The sequence below is a fragment of the Scyliorhinus canicula genome, chromosome 16, assembly GCF_902713615.1.
Source record: "Scyliorhinus canicula chromosome 16, sScyCan1.1, whole genome shotgun sequence".
NCBI classification, from domain to species: domain Eukaryota; kingdom Metazoa; phylum Chordata; class Chondrichthyes; order Carcharhiniformes; family Scyliorhinidae; genus Scyliorhinus; species Scyliorhinus canicula.
The window spans coordinates 119,341,602-119,364,039 of NC_052161.1; the positions used below are offsets into that span (position 1 = coordinate 119,341,602).

General features: G+C 47.2%; 2 protein-coding genes across 3 annotated transcripts in view; both read left to right on the forward strand.

The window, feature by feature from the left end:
- Positions 1-6,940: 6,940 nt before the first annotated feature.
- b3galt6 (UDP-Gal:betaGal beta 1,3-galactosyltransferase polypeptide 6) lies at positions 6,941-16,439 on the forward strand. The gene is made up of 2 exons (XM_038774003.1): positions 6,941-7,113; positions 14,391-16,439. The coding sequence occupies exon 2, from the start codon at positions 14,425-14,427 to the stop codon at positions 15,415-15,417; it is 993 nt and encodes a 330-aa protein (XP_038629931.1). The 5' UTR covers positions 6,941-7,113; positions 14,391-14,424; the 3' UTR covers positions 15,418-16,439.
- The window catches only part of sdf4 (stromal cell derived factor 4), a 121,117-nt gene continuing 105,654 nt past the window's right edge, over positions 6,976-22,438 (forward strand). For both annotated transcript variants that reach the window (XM_038774000.1, XM_038774001.1), the window contains exon 1: positions 6,976-7,113. The gene's annotated coding sequence lies outside the window, so the exon portion shown is untranslated. The remainder of the gene's footprint in view (positions 7,114-22,438) is intronic.

Sequence of the window (22,438 nt, forward strand, 5' to 3'; positions counted from 1 at the left end):
GGGAGATGAGGAGCTTGTACTGGGCTCCACCCTTGGCTCTACCCATGGCTCCGCCCATGGCTCCTCCCCCTAACCAGTAGTATAAAGGTTGCTGTTGTGAGCCTGCCTGCCAGTTCATCAAGAGTTCACCTTGTTACAGGCAGGCTCTGTTGTAAGACGATTAAAACCACTGTTCGCTTCGAACTACGTGTCGCGCAAATTGATGGTCTCATCAATTTAATCGTCTTAAGAAACAGTAAGGAATGACCATGGAATCAGCCCTCAAACCTGATCGACTGGAACTCGACCCACAGGATGCAGAGGCGAAAGAAATCTTTTCACACTGGCTCCGATGTTTTAAGGCCTACCTGGCTGAAGCAAGCACTACAGAAACTGCGGAGGAGCAGAAACTCAGCCTACTGCACGCAAGGGTGAGCCATCGTATATCTACTCAACTTAATTGTACCGGCTCATGTACAGAGGCCCTGGCCCTACTCGACAGAATGTACGTGAGGCCCGTCAATGAGGTCTACACGCACCTCGTTTTTACTACTCGCCGCCACGCCCCACAGAATCGCTAGACGAATTCCTAAGAGACTTAAAAACCTTATCCCGGGACAGTAATTACCAAGCTGTAAATGCTGCAGAACATAGGGAACTCGCTGTCCGCGATGTATTTGTTGCAGGCCTCAGATCCAATTACATGCGCCAGCGGTTGCTTGAGAAGGGGGCCCAAAACTTAGAAGACACTGTAGAACTCGCCACTACTATGGAGGTCTCGTTCCGCAGCCTCACCTCGTTCCCCGCGGACTCCGCGACCCCGTCATGGGCTGCCGACCAGTGACTGCCCCAGGCCTGAGCCACATGGCCACACAGCCATCACGCAGCCCCAGTGTGCCATTTTTGCGGATAGCCCCAGCACCCACGGCAGTACTGCCCGGCCCGCAACGCGACCTGCAGCAACTGCGGTCGCAAAGGACACTATGCCCGGGTCTGCCTGGTGAAGAAATCCCCCTCACCAAACTCTCCCACAGCCCAAAGTACTCGCTTCCAAAACTCACAGGCCCGCAGGCCCCGAAATGCTGCAGCCTGTATGTCGACTCCGCCCCCACCCGACATGTGTGTGGTGAATGTAACTCTGTCATTCACACTGTGATACATATATGAGACCGTACGATTGTAAGCGCAGTTGCGTTGCCCGACCACTAGGGGGAGTAGCTCTGGGAATGCTTAGGAGTTTGTACAGGGCTCCACCCTTGGCTCCGCCCACGGCTCCTCCCCCTGGACTGCTGTATAAATATCGATGCCCAGAGCCAGCCGACCAGTTCATCGAGAGTTCAACGTGTAACAGGCTGGCTCTGTAGTAAGTAGATTAAAACCACTGTTCATATCTCAAAGCACGTGTCTAGTGAATACATGGTCTCATCAATTTAATCTACTTAGGGAACAGTCAGGATCAATCATGGAATCAGCCCTCAAGCCTGAGCGACTGGAACTCGACCCACAGGATGCAGAGGCAAAAGAAATTTTTTCTCATTGGCTCCGGTGTTTTAAAGCCTACCTGGCGGAAGCAAGCACAGCCGAAACAACGGAGGAGCAGAAACTGAGCCTACTGCACGTGAGGGTGAGCCACAGAATCTCTACTCAACTAAACTGCCAGTTCGTATACTGAGGCCCTAGCGCTACTCGACAAAATGTATGTGAGGCCTGTTAATGAAGTCTATGCACGACATGTGTTCACTACTCGCCTCCGGCGGCCTATGTAATCGCTCGCAGAATTCCTGAGAGAGCTTAAAACTTTATCTAGTGACTGTAATTACCAGGCGGTTACCGCGGCAGAACATAGAGAACTTGCTGTACGCGATGCCTTTGTTGCGGGCCTTAGGTCAAATTACGTGCGCCAGCGACTGCTGGAAAAGGGGGCTGTAAATCTTGAAGCGACTGTTGAACTTGCTACCACTATGGAGGTCTCCTTCCGCAGCCTCACCTCGTTCCCCGCGGACACCGGGACCCCGTCATGGGCCCCCGACCAGCGACTCCCCCAGGCCTGCGCCGGGCAGCCACCCAGCCACAATGCTGCCCCAGCCTGCCACTTTTGCGGCCAGAATCAGCACTCGCGGCAGCACTGCCCGGCCCGCAACCCGACCTGCAGCAGCTGCGGGCGAAAAGGACACTATGCCAGAGTGTGTCTGGCGAAGAAAGCCCCAGCCTCTAACCCTCCACGGCTCAAAGCACTCGTTCCGCCCCAGCCTCTAACCCTCCCATGGCTCAAAGCACTTGTTCCCTGAATTCACAGGCCCGCAGGCCCTGAAATGCTGCGGCCTGTATGCCGACTCCGCCCCCTCCCGACATGTGCGATTCATGGGGGCGGCCATCTTGGTAATCCTCCTCCATGCGGCCGGCCATGTGCGACTCATGGGGGCGGCCATCTTGGCAATCCTCCTCCATGCGGCCGGCCATGTGCAACTCATGGGGGCGGCCATCTTGGGCTCCATCCTCTCCAAACTCAGCAACCCAGATTGAAGACTGCGACCTTAGCGGGCATTCATCACGGGGCCACTCCAGCACAGCTGATCAAGCGCCGACTACCCACAACTCAGCATGGTCACGTTGGACCAGTCGCGTCCGAAACACCTCCGCAACTCCATGATGACCGTTAAAATCAACGGGAGCACCGAGAGCTTCGTACACCCAGATCTGGTAAGACCAGCTGTTTGCTCCCTGTTTTTCCTGCACGGCAAACTATCTCCCTCGCTTCGGGCTCCCACTCTGTTCACCTCCAAGGGTGGACCGTCGCGACCCTAACGATCCAAAGCGCTAGCTACTCTAATTTTCAACAATACGTCCTGCCCGAACTCTGCGCCCCACTCTTACTGGGATTCGACTTCCAGTGTAACCTCAAGTCTCACCCTCAGCTTCGTCGGACCCCTACCCCCACTCACCATCTGCAGCCTAGCCACGCTGCAAATCTCCCTCCACTCTTTGCCAATCTCACTCCGAACTGTAAACCCGTAGCCACTCACAGCAGGCGGTGCAGCCTGCAGGACAGGGTGTTTATCAGAACAGAGGTCCGGAGGCTGCTACGTGAGGGGATCATAGAGGCCAGCAACAGCCCCTGGAGAGCTCAGGTGGTGGTCGTCAAGACCGGGGAAAAATTCCGCATGGTCGTGGACCTTGGCAGTACGTTCATCTTGATCATCTGCACTCTCCCCGCTAGGGAGAGTGGGAGTGAGCCCCACCATTGAAGGTCCTTTCTTACTTCCTCCACCAGGCTGGTCAGGTTTCACTTTTGGATCTGTGCCCAGTCTCTGGCTATCTGCATCCCCAAATAACGGAATCTGTTCTGGGCCGTTTTGAACGGGAGCCCCTTCAGCTCTGTCCCCCCCCTTTTGGGTTCACTGGGAATGTCTCACTTTTGCCCAGGTTAAGTTTGTAGCCCTAGAAGGTTCCAAACTCTTTCAGTATTTGCAGGATTGCCTTCAGTCCCTCCTGTGGCTTTGAGACAAAGAGGAGCAGGTTATCTGCATAGACTGAGACTCTGTGCTCTCTGTCTCCTCTCCAGATTCCCTTCCAGCTTTTTGCATCACCAGGGGTTCAATCGCTAGCGTGAACAAGAGTGGGGACAGGGGGCAGCCCTGTCTTGTTCCTCTCTGTAGTTGGAAGTATTCAGAACTGGTAGTGTTAGTTCGGACACTCTCTTTGGGAGCGTAGTACGGGAGCCTCACCCAGGCAGTGAATCCCGCTCCGAGCCCAAACCGGTCCAGTACCTCGAGAAGGTATTTCCATTCGACTCTGTCGAAGGCCTTTTCTGTGTCCAGGGAGATGATCATCTCTGGTGTTCTCTCCCCGCAGGGGGGGGGGGTCACTATCACATTCAGCAGCCGCCTGATGTTCGCTGTGAGCTGCCTACCCTTGACAAAGCCCGTTTGGTCCACTGCGACCACCTCTGGTACGCAGCCCTCCAGCCTTTTGGCCAGCACCTTTGCGAGTATTTTTGCATCCACGTTCAGCAGTTAAATGGGTCTGTATGATCCACGTTCTGTCAGAATGTCCAAATTACATAACAAGCATGTCTTTTGGGACTTGTGGGAGGAAACCAGAGTACCTGGAGGAAGCCCATGCAGACACGGGAGAACGTGCAGACTCTGCGCAGACAGTGACGCAAGCCGGGAATTGAATCTGAGTCCCTGGCGCTGTGAAGCAACAGTGCTAACCACCTTGCTACCGTGCCACCCACAATAGTAAGGTTTATTAATATTGGTAAGGAGTATGAATAGTAGTAAGGTTTATTAATATGGGTAAAGATTTATTAGCAGCAGCAAGGTTATAACTAACAGATAAAGAAATTGCAGGGCTACCCCAACTTCTAGAGTACACACCCTGTCCTATGTGGGAACTACAGAACATTTCCTGTGTCTGGAATAATCATCTGTGCAGTAATCAGCTTCAGTTGCAGCAGCTTGAACTCCAGTTGCGGGAGATGAGCAGCAACTACCATCACTATGGTGCATCTGTGAGGTTGAGAGCGTACTTGTTTGCACATGTAAAGATGTGGTAACCCTGCAGCTCAAGAGTACACAGGGAGTGAGGGAATGGGGTGACCACCGAAACAACCAAGTAGAAACCGACAGGTGGTGCAGGAGTCCCGAGCGCATCCCACTCTCCAACTAGTATTCAGTTTATGAATATTGATGGGAGTGATGGTTCACCTGGGGACTGCCGCCAGAGCCAAGTTCACAGGCCAATTAGTGGCTCAGTGTACACAGGGGTATAAAGAAACCTGGAAAAGCAGTAGTGATAGGTGATTTGAGACTAAGGGGTAGATAGGCATTTCTGTGGCCTCAGATATGAATCCAGAGTGGAGTGCTGCCTCCCTGGTTCCAGGGCGAAGGAGAACACTGAACAGCTGCAGAGCACCCAGCTCTGGTTTGAAATAATAAAACGAAAAACATATAACCTGGGGGCCAAATAAACTGAAAGAGCAAGGAAGAGGTACCCACATACAACAAATACCCGCATTTATATAGCACATTCATCACGATAAAACATCCCAAATATGTTCACAGATGCAATTACCAAACCCAAGGACTTGGAGATGCTGACGTTGGACTGGGGCGGGCACAATAAGATGTCTTGCTCCAGGTTAAAGTCCAACAGGTTTGTTTCAAATCACTAGCTTTTGGTGAATCATTCACCTGAGGAAGGAGCTGCCCTCCGAAAGCTAGTGATTCGCAACAAACCTGTTGGACTTTAACCTGGTGTTGTTAGACTTCTTACTGTGCCCACCCCAGTCCAATGCCGGCATCTCCATATCATGGCTACCATCTACACCCAGCGCCGGCCCTAGGGTTGCTGGCGCCCCGGGCAAGCTGAACTTCGGCGCCCTTCGGGGGGGGGGCCGGGGCTGGGGGGGGGGGGGGGGCCGGGGGGGGGAGGGGCCGGGGGGGAGGGGGCCCGGGGGGGGAGGGGCCGGGGCCCGGGGGGGGGGGGGGAGGGCCGGGGGGGGCGGGGGCGGGCTGAGGCGTGCCGAGGGGGGCCGGGGGGGGGCGGGGGGGGCCCAAGGCGGGGGGGGGCCCCCGAGGCGGGGGGGGGCCCGGAGGCGGGGGGGGGGGGCGAGGCGGGGGGGGCAGGGGCGGGGGCGGGGCCGAGGGGGGGGCGGACGGAGGGGGGGGCGGAGGGCGGCCACCGCGCATGCGCTAGTTGGCACCGGCCCAACTGCGCATGCGCGGGACCCGAGTCTCTGGCGCCCCCTAGCACATGGCGCCCCGGGCGACTGCCCGAGTTGCCGGTGCCTTGGGCCGGCCCTGTCTACACCGCAAACTGCCGGCTCAAAGAAGAGAGGATTTCCAAGAAGATTGCACATATTGACATTCACCTGAGGAAGGAGCGCAAGTTACGGCACTGGAGGAGTTCTGGAAGGGGGTGGCAGGGACGGTGTCGAGAGTGGTGGGGTCCAGGGTCAAGCCAGGATGGGGATTTGCGATCTTCGGGGTTGGGGTGGAGCCGGGGGTACAGGAGGCGAGGGAGGCTGGAATATTAGCCTTTGCGTCCTTGGTGGCTCGGAGGAGGATCTTGATTCAGTGGAGGGACGCAAGGCCTCCAAGTGTTAACACCTGGTTAAACGACATGGCAAACTTCATCCAATTGGAAAGAATCAAATTCGCCCTGAGAGGGTCGGTGCAGGGGTTTTTCAGGCGATGGCAACCCTTCCTGGACCTCTTAGATCAGAGATAGAAACTGGGGTCGTGACAGCAGCAACCCGGGAGGGGAGGGGAGGGCGGGCGGGAGGGAGGGGGGGGGAGGGGGGATAACAACGAAGGAAACACGGTATTGGTGGTGTCACGGGCAAGGCCTGCCCGAGGACACTGCCAGAAACGACAAGATGGTCTGGCGGCCGGTGCGTCGGCGGGGGGGGGGGAGGCGGGGGGGGGGGGGGTTGGGGGGGGATTCTTGTTAAGTAGGGGGGTTTGACTTTGTTTTGATATAATTCAAATGTAGGGGGGGTTAAAATGTTTGTACTCTGAAAAATTTCTTCAATAAAAAGTATTTAAAAAAAAAAGAAGGAGCGCAAGTTAGTGATTCAAAACAAAGCTGTTGGACTTTAATCTGGTGTTGTAAGACTTCTTACTGCAAACACAAGGAGATATTTGTCAGATGACCGAGAGGTAGAATTTCAGGAAGAGGGATTTACGAAGGGAAATCCTGAGTTTAGGGCCTAAGCTGAAAACCTTGCCACCACTGATGGAGAATAAAAATACAAAACTCCACCACGGTGTGAATGGAATTCATCCGGCAAGTCCTCCCGGCCACCGGTGGCGCTATTGAGCGCCTCTCCCACCCCTCCTGCCACGGACAGGCGGCGCATGCTCGATGCGGCTGGTGGGTCCCAGCGGAGAGGGCAGGTGGCGCAACGTCACGGCCCGCGGATACGTCATCACGTCTCCCCCCCCCCCCCCCACCATGCGCGGGCCATTGCCCACGGGGATGGTGTCGCTGCTGCGCTTTTCCCCGGGTATCGCGGCCCAGGAGGCGGCAGCAGCGGTTGTGAGAGAGCCGCTGGACGGGCGGTCTCTCTGAATGATCGACGGCCTCTGTCGGGCAGTCGGCCTCATTCCGTCAGAATCCAATGGAGCGGTAAGTGGCGGGATCTCCATCATTTTATCAAAGTTGGTCAGTGCAGAATAATAATGTTGTGCAGCACAGTGCTCCAATATTGTGCAGTCTGGGTTGATAATGTCCCATAATCACAGCACTGCCTTCAAAGAATAATGCTCAGCTCAATACTGCATCACCCTAAATAATGCTTGACATCTAAGTCACACTGAATAATAATGTCTTAAATAATATCACAGTGCCTCAAGTAATACTCCACTCACCTGAATAATAATGCTGCAGTGTCCTGAATAATATTGCCCTAAATGATGGTACTACACTGTCCTGAATGGTAATGTTTTAAATTTTAATACCTGAATAATAATGTGCCGTGAATAACATTGATTGAATTTTCCTGAATAATAATGCCGAGTCTAATAATCTTGCAGTGCATTGAGCTGTCACTGTGGTGAATAGTCCTGAATCCTCCTCTTGTTCCAGTTCCCTGGCTGCCATCAAAATCCTCCAAAGCCCATTTGAGTGGCTCACGGAGACAATCTCCCTCCTCCTGCATTGAGCTAGGCATAATTCTCAGTGGTTTCAATCTCCATCTCGTCTCGTGCCCTTTTTCTTCTGATTTCGTTACTGTCCAGCTTTTTCCCCCTTGGCATAAGCTCGTTTATCCTTCGACGTGACAAACCCCCTCGACATTGCCTCCACTCTTACTTTCAAAATTGTATTCAAGGGCATCAGCAGCCCTTGCTGGTCTCATGTCTCCAACCCACATCACTGCTTCAGCTGTTGATCTGCTTACCTGCTCCCTCACTGCCACATTCAATGGTGACCTTGTCCAGTACATCAAAGCTTACTCCCTCCCACCTCAGTCGTTCATCCTTGTGTGGTTCCCATCTTTGCCCTCAGATATCCAATCTTGCACAAGCCTGGCGTACCAACCGGTTTAACCACTCATTGTTGGATCACACAGATACGATTGTTCCCCTCCTTTGTCAAATTATGAGATGATCCTGGAGGGAAAAGATAACCCCACCATTGTTACTCCACTATCAGCTGTCTCCTTAAACCTAAAGGGCTAATATCAAATCAGAAAATGCTGGAAGTACTCAGCAGACGATGTAGGAACTGTGGAGTGAGAAAACAGAGTTAACGTTTCAGATTGACGACCTTCCATAAGCATACACGTGATATTTCTGTGTACTGCAATATAATTCAAGACATATTATTCAAACAGTTCAGTATTATTTGGGGAGATCCAATATTATTATTCAGGATAATACAGAATTTTTGTTATTCAGTTTATAGATTCATAGATTCATAGAATTTACAGTACAGAAGGAGGCCATTCGGCCCATCGAGTCTGCACCGGCTCTTGGAAAGAGCACCTTATTCAGGCCCACATCTCCACCCTATCCCTATAACTCAGTAACCCCACCCAACACTAAGGGTAATTTTGGACACATGCAATTTAGCATGGCCAATCCACCTAACCTGCACATCTTTGGACTGTGGGAGGAAACCGGAGTACCCGGAGGAAACCCACGCAGACACAGGGAGAAAGTGCAAACTCCACACAGACAGTGACCCAAGCCGGGAATCGAACCTGGGACCCTGGAGCTGTGAAGCATTTGTGCTAACCACTATTCTTACAAATGACAGCCCAAGCTTCTCTTTTGTCTCCAAGCTCCTTTAACATGTTGTTGCTTCTCAAATCCATAACAATCTTTCGCTTTTGTGCAACACCATGTTTGAATGTCTCCAGTAACAGCACTGAAACATCCCTAATCAGGGGTACAGATAAAATACTTCTTTACTGTGACTACAGTGCACTATCCTTCTCGTACAGTTTTTGACATGGCCAGCTGCACATGCCTCAGTGCCTCTCCTCTATGTTGTCTGGCTGTGTGAAGCTGCTCTTGCTTGGTTTGTTTGTTATCTTTCTAATTATACTTACAGTATCTCCAGCAACGCTGCCCTGCTACTTCTCAAACCCTCTTTAAGGGTCTATTCTTGACCTGCTTTCCTTATCCACACACTACCTCTTAGTAACATCATCTAAAGATATGAAGTCAGGTCCCACACACACACACTGCTGACACTCAGCTCGACCTCAATCTTGTCCCTTCAATGTATTCGGCATCTAGTATTGGATACGTGGTTATATGTTGGAGAGCCTGAAGCCATCGTCTTGTCACAAGCTCCATTCGCTTGCCCCCGATTCTATCTTCTCCCTTGCCGCTGCTGTCTCATGTTGAACTTAACTGTTTGCAACCCCGGCGTCCTATTTGACCCCAAGCTGAGCATTGTACACCAGAATCTTTTCAGCAAAAACACACTCTGCTTTTTACCTCTAAGGCAGAATCCTGTTCTCTGCTGAATAATGCTGCTGATGCAGCGTAGTGAGTAATAATAGTGCTGTATTGAATATTGCATAGAACATAGAACGTATAGTGCAGAAGGAGGCCATCTGGCCCATCGAGACTGCACCGACGCACTTAAGCCCTCACTTCCACCCTATCCCCGTAACCCAATAATCCCTCCTAATCTTTTTTGGACACTAAGGGCAATTTAGCAATGGCCAATCCACCTAAGCTGCACGTCTTTGGACTGTGGGAGGAAACCGGAGCACTCGGTGGAAACCCATGCAGACACAGGGAGAACGTGCAGACTCCGCACAGACTGACCCAGCGGGGAATTGAACCTGGGATCCTGGTGCTGTGAAGCCACAGTGCTAGCCAATTGTGCTACTGTGCTGCCCATTACTATGTTGCTGAGCCAAATGTGACTACTGTTGCCTGATTGGGGATGAGTGCTGAATTATATTATGCTGCATTGAATAACAAAACTGTGTGAATGTTTATGCACTGTAGTTCACAGAATATAGAATACCATTCTGATATTGGATCGCATTTAATTAGTGGGTTCTTGGTGTGCAGTGTAAAAGCAAAATTTAGCATCAGAATCATGAAGGACTTTGAACCGGCAGTGGCGGGACTGCTGTTTAGCACAGGCCACTAGAATCTGTCACTAATGAACAGTGAAGCCACTGACCACATCAGGCGGCTGCTGAATGCAGGTAGGAAATCCCAAGCTGCAGTTGTCAGTGTTAGGACCTGGCTTAATTAGTGGGCCATTTGTTGTGAGAATTTTAATCCATCTTTGTGGCAGTGACTGTCCTTCCAACCTGTGGAAAATATCACATGGAAGACCATAAGATCTGGAATAGAATAGATTCAGAACAATTGAGCATTTGGGAGAGGGGCAAAGATCATTAGTTTACTTCAAAATTTACTTATAACAGTCAATATTACAGCCCTGAAAATAGATAACACTGATAGACAGATAACCTACCTGCGTTCTCTATTTTCTGGGCAGTTTCAAACTAGGTTTCTGGCACCCCTGCACACAATGCTCGCAGCTTGGGACTGATATTTAGAGTCCACTCTATCCACCTAACCCATTTACAGCTACCCCGTTGCCAGTTTCTTGCTGCGGCCCACCTGGTCCCTTTCCACAACAGTCATAAGCAGGATCTTGAGCTGAGTGCTCGACCCTCGCAGCCACCCAGTTGGTACCTTGGGATTATACTCCAGCCTCGTCGTACATCCCCATAAATAGTGGTGAGTTTTAGAACCCTCCAATTGGGGCTGCACACGCCCGCACGTTGCACCCTTAAACCTGCAACCTCCTGACAGCTCTCCTACTCCTAACCTCATTCCAGTGCATTCTCTCTTCATACAGATTTCCCAGTACTAACCTGACACTTAGTCTGTATTCTATACTAGGTGTAGTATTAACCCTTTTGAGTGCCCTAACAAAGCAAGATGCTATTTTCACCTCCAATCTAAAAATAGTCTTTTTTAAATCTTTAAAAACATAGAGACATAGAAAGTAGGAGCAGAAGTAGGCAATTTGGCCCTTTGAGCCTGCACTCCCATTCAGTATGATCATGGCCAATCCTCTATCTCAATACCATACTCCAGCACTCTCCCCATGCCCCTTGACACGTTTAGAGTCCAAAAATCTATTTCCTTCTGAAACCTATTCAGTGACTTGGCCTTGTGTGGCAGAGAATGCCACAGGGTCACCACCTTCTGAGTGAAGAGGTTTCTCCTCATCTCAGTCCTAAATGCCAATCCTGTATCCAGACACTGTGACCCCTTGTTCTAGATCATCCTGCATCCAGTCTTTCCAGCTCTGTCCGAGGTTTATACGTTTCAATGAGTTCCCCTCTCATTCTTCTAAACTCCAGTGAATACAGGCCCATTCAACACAATCTCTCCTCGTACAACTATCCTGCCATCTCAAGAATCAGTTTGGTGAACCTTCACTGAACTCACTCCATGCAAATTTATCTTAGCAAAGGAGACCAAAACTGCACACAGTACACCAGGTGTGATCTCACCAAGGCCCTGTACAGCTTGCTCCTGTGTTCCAAGTCCTCTTGCAATGAAGGCCAACATGCCATTTGCTGCCTTAATTGCTTGCTATATCCGCATGCTTATTTTCAGTGACTGGTGTGCAAGGACATCCAGGTCCCTATATACGTTAATATTTCCCAATCTATCACCAAAATAATACTCTGCCATTCTGTTTCTCTGTCTGAAGTGGATAACATCATACTTATCCATGTTGTACTGCATCTGCCATATATTTGCCCACTCACTCAACTTGTCTAAATCACTTAACATCCTCCTCACCACTCACATTTCCACCAAGTTTGCGTGGTCAGCAAACTTGGAAATATAATTTTTGGTTTCCTCGTCTAAATCATTGATGTATATTGTGACTAGCTGGGGCCCAAGCACTGATTCCTGTGGAACCCCACTAGTCACTGCCTTCCAGGACCTATTTATTCCTCCTCTCTGTTTCCTGTCTGCTAACCAATTCTCAGTCCATGCCAACATATTACCCCCCAATCCCATGCACTTTAATTTTGCACACTGACCTCTTATACCTCTTATTTTTCTTCTCACAGTATGATTAACCGGGCCACCAACGCAAGGGGAGGAGCAAAGGTGCTGTTTCCTATATCGTAACAATTATTAGATTTCTAAAGGATTTCTTTTGGCTATAAGGCAATTTATGATGTCCCTTGTACAGGACTATCTATATAAATGCAAGGTCTTTTCCATTTGCACATTGGTTAATTCTCAGCTGTACACATTTCTCCATTCTAAAACCATTTTCTCTGAAAGAAACTGGCTGATGTGTCAAGGTAACTCAGTGAATCACATCGGCTCCTTGAAAGCAGTTTGAGCATTATTCTTTTGAGCAACTCCGCAGTAATGGCAATAGAGGAGTGATTGCTTCTCATAAACATCACTCAACATTGCATTCATATAGGAGGCTTTTAAATGACAACCATTATGCTGACAATCCCACTCCTGTGAGATGATGGCACAGTAGCACAGTGGTTAGCACTGTTGCTTCACAGCGCCAGGGACCCAGGTTCGATTCCCGGCTTGGGTCACTGTGCGGACTCTGCACGTTCTCCCCGTGTCTGCGTAGGTTTCCTCCGGGTGCTCCAGTTTCCTCCCGCAGTCCAAAAGATGTATTGGTTAGGTGGATTGGTCACGCTAAATTGCCCTATAGTGTCCAAACGTTAGGTGGGGTTACGGGGATAGGGTGGGGAGTCGCCCCACTTCTGGTGGGAAGACTCCATCGTTCGCATTGAAAAGCCAGTCACAGCTGGCATACTTTTTTAAAGAAACATTTGATCAAAGGCATTTTAAATGTACACATAATCACAAAATTACAGAAGCCAAACGCGGCAACAAATTCCACCCCCCACTCAGCTTGCAGCCACCTCGGCATCTGCCTCCATTTTCCAACCCCCCACCCCCACCCCCCTCCCCACCTAAACAAAAAAAACAACAGCCCTCCCACTCCCCAATGACTCAATACCACTTAAAGAAGTCAATAAACAACTTCCACCTCAAGGTAAATCCCTGTTCACCCCTCGAATGGTGAACTTGATCTTTTCCAAATGCAGGAACTCTGCCAAATCACTCGCCGGCATTCTGAATTTAAGAGCCAGTTGCAGCCAGTATTCTTAAGCCGGTCACAGCCGTTGAGCGTTTTCCCCGTAATCGGGAATGCCGCGACTGATCGCTCTGCAACCCTCCCGTGGGTCGCAACCCGCTGTTTGAAAAACTCTGTTCTAAGGGCCTGGTCTGCTTTCTCAACAAACAATGATCCAGTTTCTTTTCAAGAGAGCCCTTTGAGTTGGGATTAACCATTCCTGGCACTTGGGTGCTAAAAATTCTAATCTTGGTCAAGGCTTGATTTTGTAACTCTGAACTCACTGTACATGATATAGCTGATAAGGGTGGCACAGTGGTTAGCACTGCTGCCTCACGGCGCCGAGGTCCCAGGTTCGATCCTGGCTCTGGGTCATTGTCCATGTGGAGTTTACACCTTCTCCCCGTGTTTGCGTGGGTTTCGCCCCCACAACCCAAAGATGTGCAGGCTAGGTGGATAGGCCACGCCACATTGCCCCTTAATTGGAAAAAATGAATTGGGTACTCTAACTTTAAAAAAAGATATATAGCTGATCTACCTAAGCAATAGTCATACCCTTTATTTAGGACCTGAATCATATGTTCTTCAAGTCTTTTCTCCTGTATCCTCAATCATTATTAATACATGAACCCTATCTTCTCTCCTGAACGATTTCCAGTGTATCAGTATCCCTTTTGGGGTAACGGTGACCTACCTGTTAATTGGCTTTGCCAGCAAGAGATTCGACATCAATGAACTTGCTTTGACTTGTTAATGCAATGCCCATGAGATTCCGGGAAGTTGCTGATTTGGTTTTACTGATAACAGCCTCCTTGCTGATTTAGATAGCAGCTCCCAAGAATAGCAATACACTCAATTTCATCCAAAGGTGATAAATATTTGAGGGTTTTTTTGTCCTAAAGGTTCTGACTAACATATCGGGAAAGAGCTGCAGACTGAAAGCTAATTTTGAACCGGCACAGACCCTTGTTTTAGAAATCAGGAGCGAGGTGATATCATCTTATTCCCGGCATCTATGAGCCTATGTTTGATTTATGTGTCTGGCTGTCTCTTGGCTAATTTAGTTGTATTAGTTAATGCTGCTCACACAAGCTACTGTTGTAAGGAGATAAATAAAAACAAGCAACATACATGAAATCAGGAACATCTAGTAATTGAGTTCAGAGAGTAGTCAAAGGTACGCTTGCTGCAGTGGGCTGATGGCAAAGAATCAGGCTTTTTATTAGCATGAGAGAATCTTGCTTCCTGTTGTAACCTTCATTTTTTTTTATCCCCTCCAGCTGAAAGCACTCCAGAGATTCAAGCGTTTGCACAATGAATCTAGTGCGGCTTGTTTGTCGCCACAAAACAGCCCTTGGCGTCGCGACTCTGTCCTTGTTTGTACTGATGCTGATTTATTTGGCTAAATGCACCTCGGAGACTTTGAAATCCCCGGGGTTACCTCACGGGGTCGAAAGACGGAGCGACAGTCAAGGCCACAGCAGGAGCAAAGACCTCTCGGCTTTCCTTGTGCTGATGATCACCACCGGGCCCAAGTACACAGAGAGGAGAAGCATCATCAGGAGCACGTGGCTGGCCAATCGGGACCCGGAAATCCTCCCTTACTTTGCCATTGGCACCAGTGGGCTTGCTGCGGAGGAAGTTCAGAACCTGGAGCAGGAGAATGCCCGGCACCACGATCTGCTGCTGCTCCCGGACTTGAGGGACTCCTACGAAAACCTTACCAATAAGATCCTTCACATGTACGCTTGGGTAGACCAAAATGTTGACTGTAAGTTTGTGCTGAAAGCAGATGATGACACTTTTGCAAGGTTAGATATCATTAAGGATGAACTGAAGGCAAAAGAGCCAAAGAAACTCTACTGGGGGTTCTTTTCTGGAAGAGGAAGAGTTAAGTCTGGTGGAAAATGGAAGGAGAGCACTTGGGTTTTGTGTGACTATTACTTACCCTATGCCCTAGGGGGTGGTTATGTCCTGTCTGCTGATTTGGTGCACTACATTCGAATTAACATTGATTACTTGAAGGTGTGGCAGAGTGAGGATGTCTCTTTGGGGGCCTGGCTGGCGCCTGTAGACGTCAAACGCCTACACGACCCACGGTTTGATACAGAGTACAAATCGCGCGGATGCAATAACAAGTACATTGTGACACACAAGCAGAGCATTGAGGATATGCTGGAAAAGTATCAGACACTCCAAAGAGAAGGGAAACTGTGCAAAGAAGAAATTAAAGTGAGACTGTCTTATATTTACGATTGGTACGTCCCACCATCCCAATGCTGCCAACGAAAAGATGGCATACCCTGACACTACAGCATAGCGTCGGCGAAGAGGAGACAGTGAGATATGCATGGTGATTTCAAAACTTGAGGCTGTTAATGCAGGACGTTTCTCCTGAAAGGAGCTCCAGCATCGACACGGCACCTATTTCCAGTATTTTTGACAGTGCGTATGTTTTATCCACTTAACTTAATACAGAGTCTGCAAGTTGGAGAGGTTGTACCTTGAGTGGTTTTCCTCCAAAAAGCACAAAGTTGCTGTTCTCCCTAAGCAGAGTACGGATTGGCTCATTGTGGTGCCAAGGGCTTTATTCCTGGTTGTCTGCCATTATTAGACAGGTTTTACATTTTGGTCACCCTTTTTCTTCCATTGGTTCCCTGTGTGAGGAATACGCCAAAGAAACACCTGGTGTTCCTAATCCTACCCAGTATGCCAACCTGAGCAGTGTTCGCAGATATCTCCTTGGTTTTATCGTACCTCGGATTTGATTGCACAAGAGTTTAAAGTTCTGGGATTTGTGTAATTCCATTATACTAAAAGTAATTTTATTGTATTAATGTATTTACATATGTATCTGTGTGCCTGTGTTGTGCATAAGTGTGTATGTGTATAAATGTATAGGCTGCTTATGTAGGTAAAAGTCTTTAAAATGGTTCTAAGCCATCTATTTCATCCAGCTTGCTCCTGTCTAACTGGTACTAGTTAGAATTCTCCCTCACCTGACCAGGTAGTAGGAAAAAACATTTTCTGAAGTTGAGTTGCAAAAAAACTTTTTAAAACAGAACTTGAGAATGTCTAGGAAGCATCTTACCTTCCCAACCTTCTGCTGCCAAGCTAACCTTTTAAAGTAGTCACCCAGGTCCAGTTTTTGTTTAACGAATTGCAAGACAGGATTTTTTTTAACTCCTCCAACTAAATTTGCATGGAGATAGTTGGGCCTGTGACTGAAGTCCTGATGCTGTGTGGTAACTGCTGATATTGTTGTGCTTTTCTCTTTAACTAGCTGCAGTCGGCCCATCTTTGAAGTACAGCTTTACTGGGCATTTGGGGGGGGGGGGGGGGGGGGGGGGGGGGTAGTAGTTTGTCTGGTTTAGCTTTAGGAGAGTGCATTACGTTGAGTTTCTTTTGCTCTCTGGTCTCTGCTCTCTGGGAACAGGAGAATCCAGGACTTTTGCTGGGTTGATTTCTACCGCTTCTAAGCCTTTTGGCTAAGATCAAGCGTCAGATCAAACCCAAGATGAGATGCGTTGCCTTTTCTTGTCAGCTTGGATCTTGTATGTCTCTCTTGTGGAGACCACAAGCAGTGAGATGGTTTAAGAGCTTGCCCTGTCAACGCTGCGCATTGGATTTGCAACTTTAAGAACTGGATAAAAATTATTTTAAAAAAAGATTTCTAACACCTGGAGTCAAACAAATTTGGTTCAAGAATAGTTTGGGTGCTTTAAAAATTGCCATTATTGATTATTAACAGTATTGAGTATATATTGAATACAAATACTGTAACAATTCTGGTGTATTGTACAATACATTTCTGTTCTCAATAATCCTGGGAATATATTTTCCTCTAGTAATGGAAGTACAAAACATTCTGAGAAATTTCAAGTGTTCATGTTTGACATTTTACCGTTCCACAGAAGCTTATTTGCAAGAAATTAAAAACCTTCCAAATTAAGAAAAGATAAGGTTTGTTACAGTACTGAGCAGCATCATGTGAAAAGTAGTAGTGATTTTTATAAGCAGACTGATTTTGTGGAGGGAAAATTATTTGTTTTTTCGAAGATGTAATTGCTTCTGGTTGATAACGGCAGATGAAAAGAATCAGTTAACTGAGCTTGGGGAGACAGTCTGAGCTAAGGTTGTTTTCGTATGTTTTTCTTTTACATTGATGCCAATCATTATTGCACTATTCCAACCCATTTCAGTTGTCCAGCCCAAGAGCATTATTCATGGTGCTGCCTTCCAATTAGAATCAGACCCACCGCTATTTGTTTCAATCGGAATCCGAGTTTCACACAGCAGGTGACCTTTGGGGCTGAGGGTTCCGTCACACACGAGCACCTTTTAATCAGTGACGTGGCAGACAGGGTCTGGTATGTTGTACTACTCAGTAGCTAAGTATTAGGAAACATACCTTGTGCACTCTGAACACTGGTGCACACTTGCATTCAGGCCTCTGATTAGTGACAATTTCAGGAGCACAGCTGCCACGCAGGTGGGGGTAAAAAAGCAGGTGACGACTCCATTTTGGGGAACGTATGGTTGTTCTTTTAAATTGAAAACTGTTGAGGAATTTTTGGTCGAATTTCCCATGACAAATCACATCCTTTGCCATTCATTGAGAACTTATTAAATTGGCCAGTTCCAAGGAGTACATTTTTATACTGGGACCAGAATGGAGAAATAATACGGAAACAAATGAATCACTGTCTTTGAACCTTGACCCAGCAAACATTTTGCCTGGACATGGATCTCGGCAGTGTGTAGATTAGGATTGTTTGTCCCAAATATGATTTTGCTCTTGCCCAATTTGAGATGGTCTTGAAAACCTGGACTTGAGTTCTAGCGCTTATGCTGGAAAAGTTAAACTGTCTGTGTACTTATTTAATTGAGTGAGGCATACTTGTGGCTGTTGATCCAGCTGATGGGTTTGTACTGTGTACCTCTCTCTCTGAGTGCTGTATCATTCACTCTGCTGCCATTCCTGATGTTTCCTCTTACTGGACAATGCTTTATCGAGTAAACCATATGAATGAATGAACATGAAGTATTATTTATTTGTATTCTATGAAAGCAGCATATCATTCTGGTGATAAAGGTTAATGATGGCCTTCCATCCAGAATAATTTTTAAAATGAAAAACAAAACAGTCCCTCCTTCATCCAGGCCTGAGATGTGATGAATTAACTTTGCCATGGATGGTGTGTGCCTTCCTTAGGCATCTACCATCAGTCATGCCTCTGGGTGGCGTCTTAGTGGGGTTTCCCCTTGTGGAAGAGTCTAGGACCAGAGGGCATAATCTCAGAGTAAGGGGTCACCTATTTAAGACTGAGATGAGGTGGTATTTCTTCTCTGAGGGTAGTGAATCTGTGGAATTCTGTACTGCAGAGAGCTGTAGAGGTTAGGTCAAGGCTGAGATAGACATTTTTAATCAGTAAGGAAATCGAGGGGTATGGGGATAAGGCGGGGAAATGGAGTTGAGGATTATCACATCAGATCAGTCATGATCTCGTTGAACGGTGGAGCAGACTTGATGGGCTGAATGGCCTACTGCTCCTCCTATGTCTCACGGTCTTATAAGGTTGCTCATCACACAGTTACATCTGGAGCTTGGTTTGCCACCTTGGTTTGGGATTCATTAGCTCTCTGAGGATAGTTCAGTTTCTCAGGGCAAAGCTTTAGAAGATCCGCTATTGACAGATATTCTACCATTGCAACAAGTCTAAATCAATAACGCAATTCATCCTTGCCTGTGTTCACGTCCAGACTCTTGTAACTAACTGCTGAAACAAATAATTTCTACTATCAGGCACTCAGTTAAATTCCAGTACTTGAAGCTTTATTTCCCTTTGTGGTATTGTTGGAATCTTTGAAAGTTACTTGTCAGCTGTAGAGTCACAATGTTGCATTTGTATCTATGTCAATGTAGTGTAGAAGGTTGAAACTCTATATAACATGTAGACCTCAGCATTTTAGAGCACGAGATGGAATAATTGTGTATTTTTGAAATATCCTTTTGCATTATTAATGCTATGCATTTGTTTAAATCACACACTATTCAATTGTTTCATTTTGAAAGTACAGCTCCTAAACCTGGGAAATTGCAAATTTAGAACTTGCATATAGAAGTTAAAGATTAATTATCTAGGATATTCCCATGACATTTCATAGTCTGAGTTTTGCTCATGCAGCTTATGGTTTGATCCAAGTTTTAATTTTCCCTTTTTTTTCTGTCTGATACCCTCCCACATATTCATCATTTCTCTCATCCCATTTTAAACTCTTTGCCCTTCTCTGCCCACTTCACTCCCGGTCTGATTAATTCTGCTTATTCTTCACATGCCCCTGTCTGCCTGTCAACGGATCACCATCACTGCTAATGCGCATGTCCTTCAGCATATGATGAAGCTGGCAGTCTGCCAATGGGCAGCCTGCGCCCCAGTGTCTGCCCATAAACAACAGCCAACTGAAACCTGTACAAATCCACTGTGCAAAGGCCCTGGACTGCCCTTGACTAACACTGGCCTTTGAAGACTGAGATGGGAGAGAAGTCTTTCTCTTGGGGGCATGAATCATTAGAATTCCCTTCCCCCCCCCCTCACCCCCTCCCGAGAGCTGTGGAGGCTGAGCCATTGAACATATTCCAAAGCAGAGATAGACACACAGATTTCTGAACCAAAGGGGAGTCGATGGTGTAGGCAGGAGAGTGGATTTGAGGCCGTGGTCAGATCAGTCATTATCATATTGAAGGTGGAACAGGCTCGAGGGGCCTTATGGCTACTCCTGCTCCTATTTCTTATGTTCTTATTAATAGAGCTCAAAGGACAAGTGGACTTTGAAAGAAAGCCACAGAAGCTATTGACAAATTCTATTGAAATATTTTGCAGTGACATTTATGATCCAATAAAAATTATCATGGTGTATTTATTTTAAAATGTTGGAATCATTATGTAAAAAGCAATGACAAGAGGATGTTGTTTAAATATTGCACAATTTATGGTCAATAAATTCAAATCAAGTATGTAGACCCATTCATGTTGGTTGCTGTGTGTTGCTTATTTATTCACCATTTACACACACAACACAGTTGACATTTTGAACTCTTTTTCACTTCTCTCCCTCCTCCCTTCCCATAAGCTTGTGCGTGCTGACTTAATTCAAGCTTCTAGGTCTGAAGTTGATAGTTTTCTGTTGGGGAAGAGTTTCAAGGGATGTGGTGTGAATTGGGGAGGGCAGATGTAATAAATGAGATGCAGGTCATCCTGATCTAATTGAGTGGTGGAGCAGGCTAGAGGGAATACGCCAGTCCCTTGTGTTCCTGGAGGATATGTTACAAGTATTTTGGGATAGAATGTCTTGGAAGTGTGTTTAAATGAAACCCTCCTGAGGGGACTGTTTACAACTTAGATTTCTGCTACATGTGATGGGCCCTGATGGAAATGGATACAAAATCACCCCTCTTGCTATCCCCCTACACTAGCAAGCATCTTCCTTGCTTTCACCCACTGTGACAGACTTGGGCGATTGTATTGACTTCGGGACAATTCCCTCCATGCAACTTTCACAGGAGGAATATCTTTAGGTTCAGTTAGAGTCACCCTTCTTCACGTCATTTCCTGCAATAGCACCTATATGAGGTCATCTTCAAATACAACAATTGTGCCCAAATTTATCTCTTTATTTGGCGAGCAAAGGCAATAAAAAGTGACACTCTCTTTAAGGGCAAGCAGCGTTTTAGGAGCTGATATCTGGCCAGATTTCCTGCTGCCAACCAATTGCATTCCTTATGCATGTTTTTTTCCAGGAGGGGGTGCAGGCAGGCAGAGTGATGTCCTCCCTGTACCCACAGCAGACGTACCGAAGCCACAGGCAACCTCAACCCAGGACTTGCAAAATCCAGAATGCTGATTCAAATATTTGCCAGAAGATAAGAGCCTTAAAATAAGTCCCAGAAGCATTTCCTACATTAAGTACTGTGGGGTGCATCATCACATTAGGGACCCCTTGCAAATAATCACCCAAGCAGTATTAAACCATGGAAGATAGGAGAAAGGGAAGGAGCCAAATGGACCACTCAATAGTGAAAACTTGTATATGCGACCTTGATGTTTTCTTCCATGACTACTGCATCCAGCCTTTTAGAATTCTCAACAAGGTGGATCTACTCCCTCTTGCTTACTATCTACTATATTTTTTTTATTAACCCGTCTCTAAAGTCTTAATTTTGTTGAACCATGTTAATCTGAACCATTGTTGAAGCAATGGCAGCAACCTTTACTTAATGCCCAATCCCAGATCCAGCTTTCAGGTTATCTGTCTTCAATCATATCAACCACCTTCTCTTCCCACCAAAACTCCATCACGTGGACCTGTTTCACGCTGCACCGCCAGGTCAAGGGGTTGTGGGTTTTTGTGCTCTTTTACTTCAACTGCTGGCTCCAGGTTAGTAAACATTTTATCCTCCTGTTCCATCATATCGAATCAGTCCAACCTCTGCTTCCACAGCACAGGAAATGCAGATGGTAACACTGGCCTCATTCCACCAACTGCACAAAATGGCGCTGGATCCAGCAAGCTGGACACCATCACACTTTCTAAAGGGAATTGGATAAGTCCTTAAAAAGGAGACATTTTCTGGGTTATGGGAAAAGAGCAAGGAAGTGGAACCAATGGGGTAGCTCTTTTAAAGAGCTACCATTGGCATGATGGGTCAAATGGCCTCCTTTCGTACTCATTCTATGATTAAAAGGTCATGTAGAAAACACAAGCAAATAAAAATAAATAGGGTTTTTTTACAAATATGATAAATAAAAAATGAGTTATAGAAAGGATATGTTTTGTCAGGGGAGATATTTAATTGTGGAGGCTGAATAAATGGTAAGGACATTAAGATATAAACAATCTCAAACTGTTTGGGCTGTGTGAGAAAATCGCTCCTTGGTTTACATGAGCATCCAGGTGGCATTCCATTCTATTTGCACAATGAGGTGTTTGACTCGGCAGGCTTGCACTTCTACTCCTTTATCATGGGGTAAAAATTATGATTGACAACTTGTGTGCGGAATTCCCATTAGGCAAACTTAAGTGTGGGCAGTTTGTAAAGTGTCTCATAGACACAGATTTGTGTTTTCACGGCAATGGTTGTTCACATTTTAAAAGGCTGAACTTGTTAGCTTTGAAGCATGTTCATGGTAATTTGCATATTTTATCTAAATTAATCAACATATTTTTAAGTGTTGTGTCCTCCCTTGATAAGAAGACAAGAAGGATGTTCCCAATGGTGTGTCCAGAACCAGGGGCTCACAGTCTTGAGGATGCAGAGTAGACCATT

Coding starts and splice junctions, on each gene's coding strand:
- b3galt6 (XM_038774003.1), top strand. CDS start 14,425: ATGAATCTAGTGCGGCTTGTTTGTCGCCACAAAACAGCCCTTGGCGTC.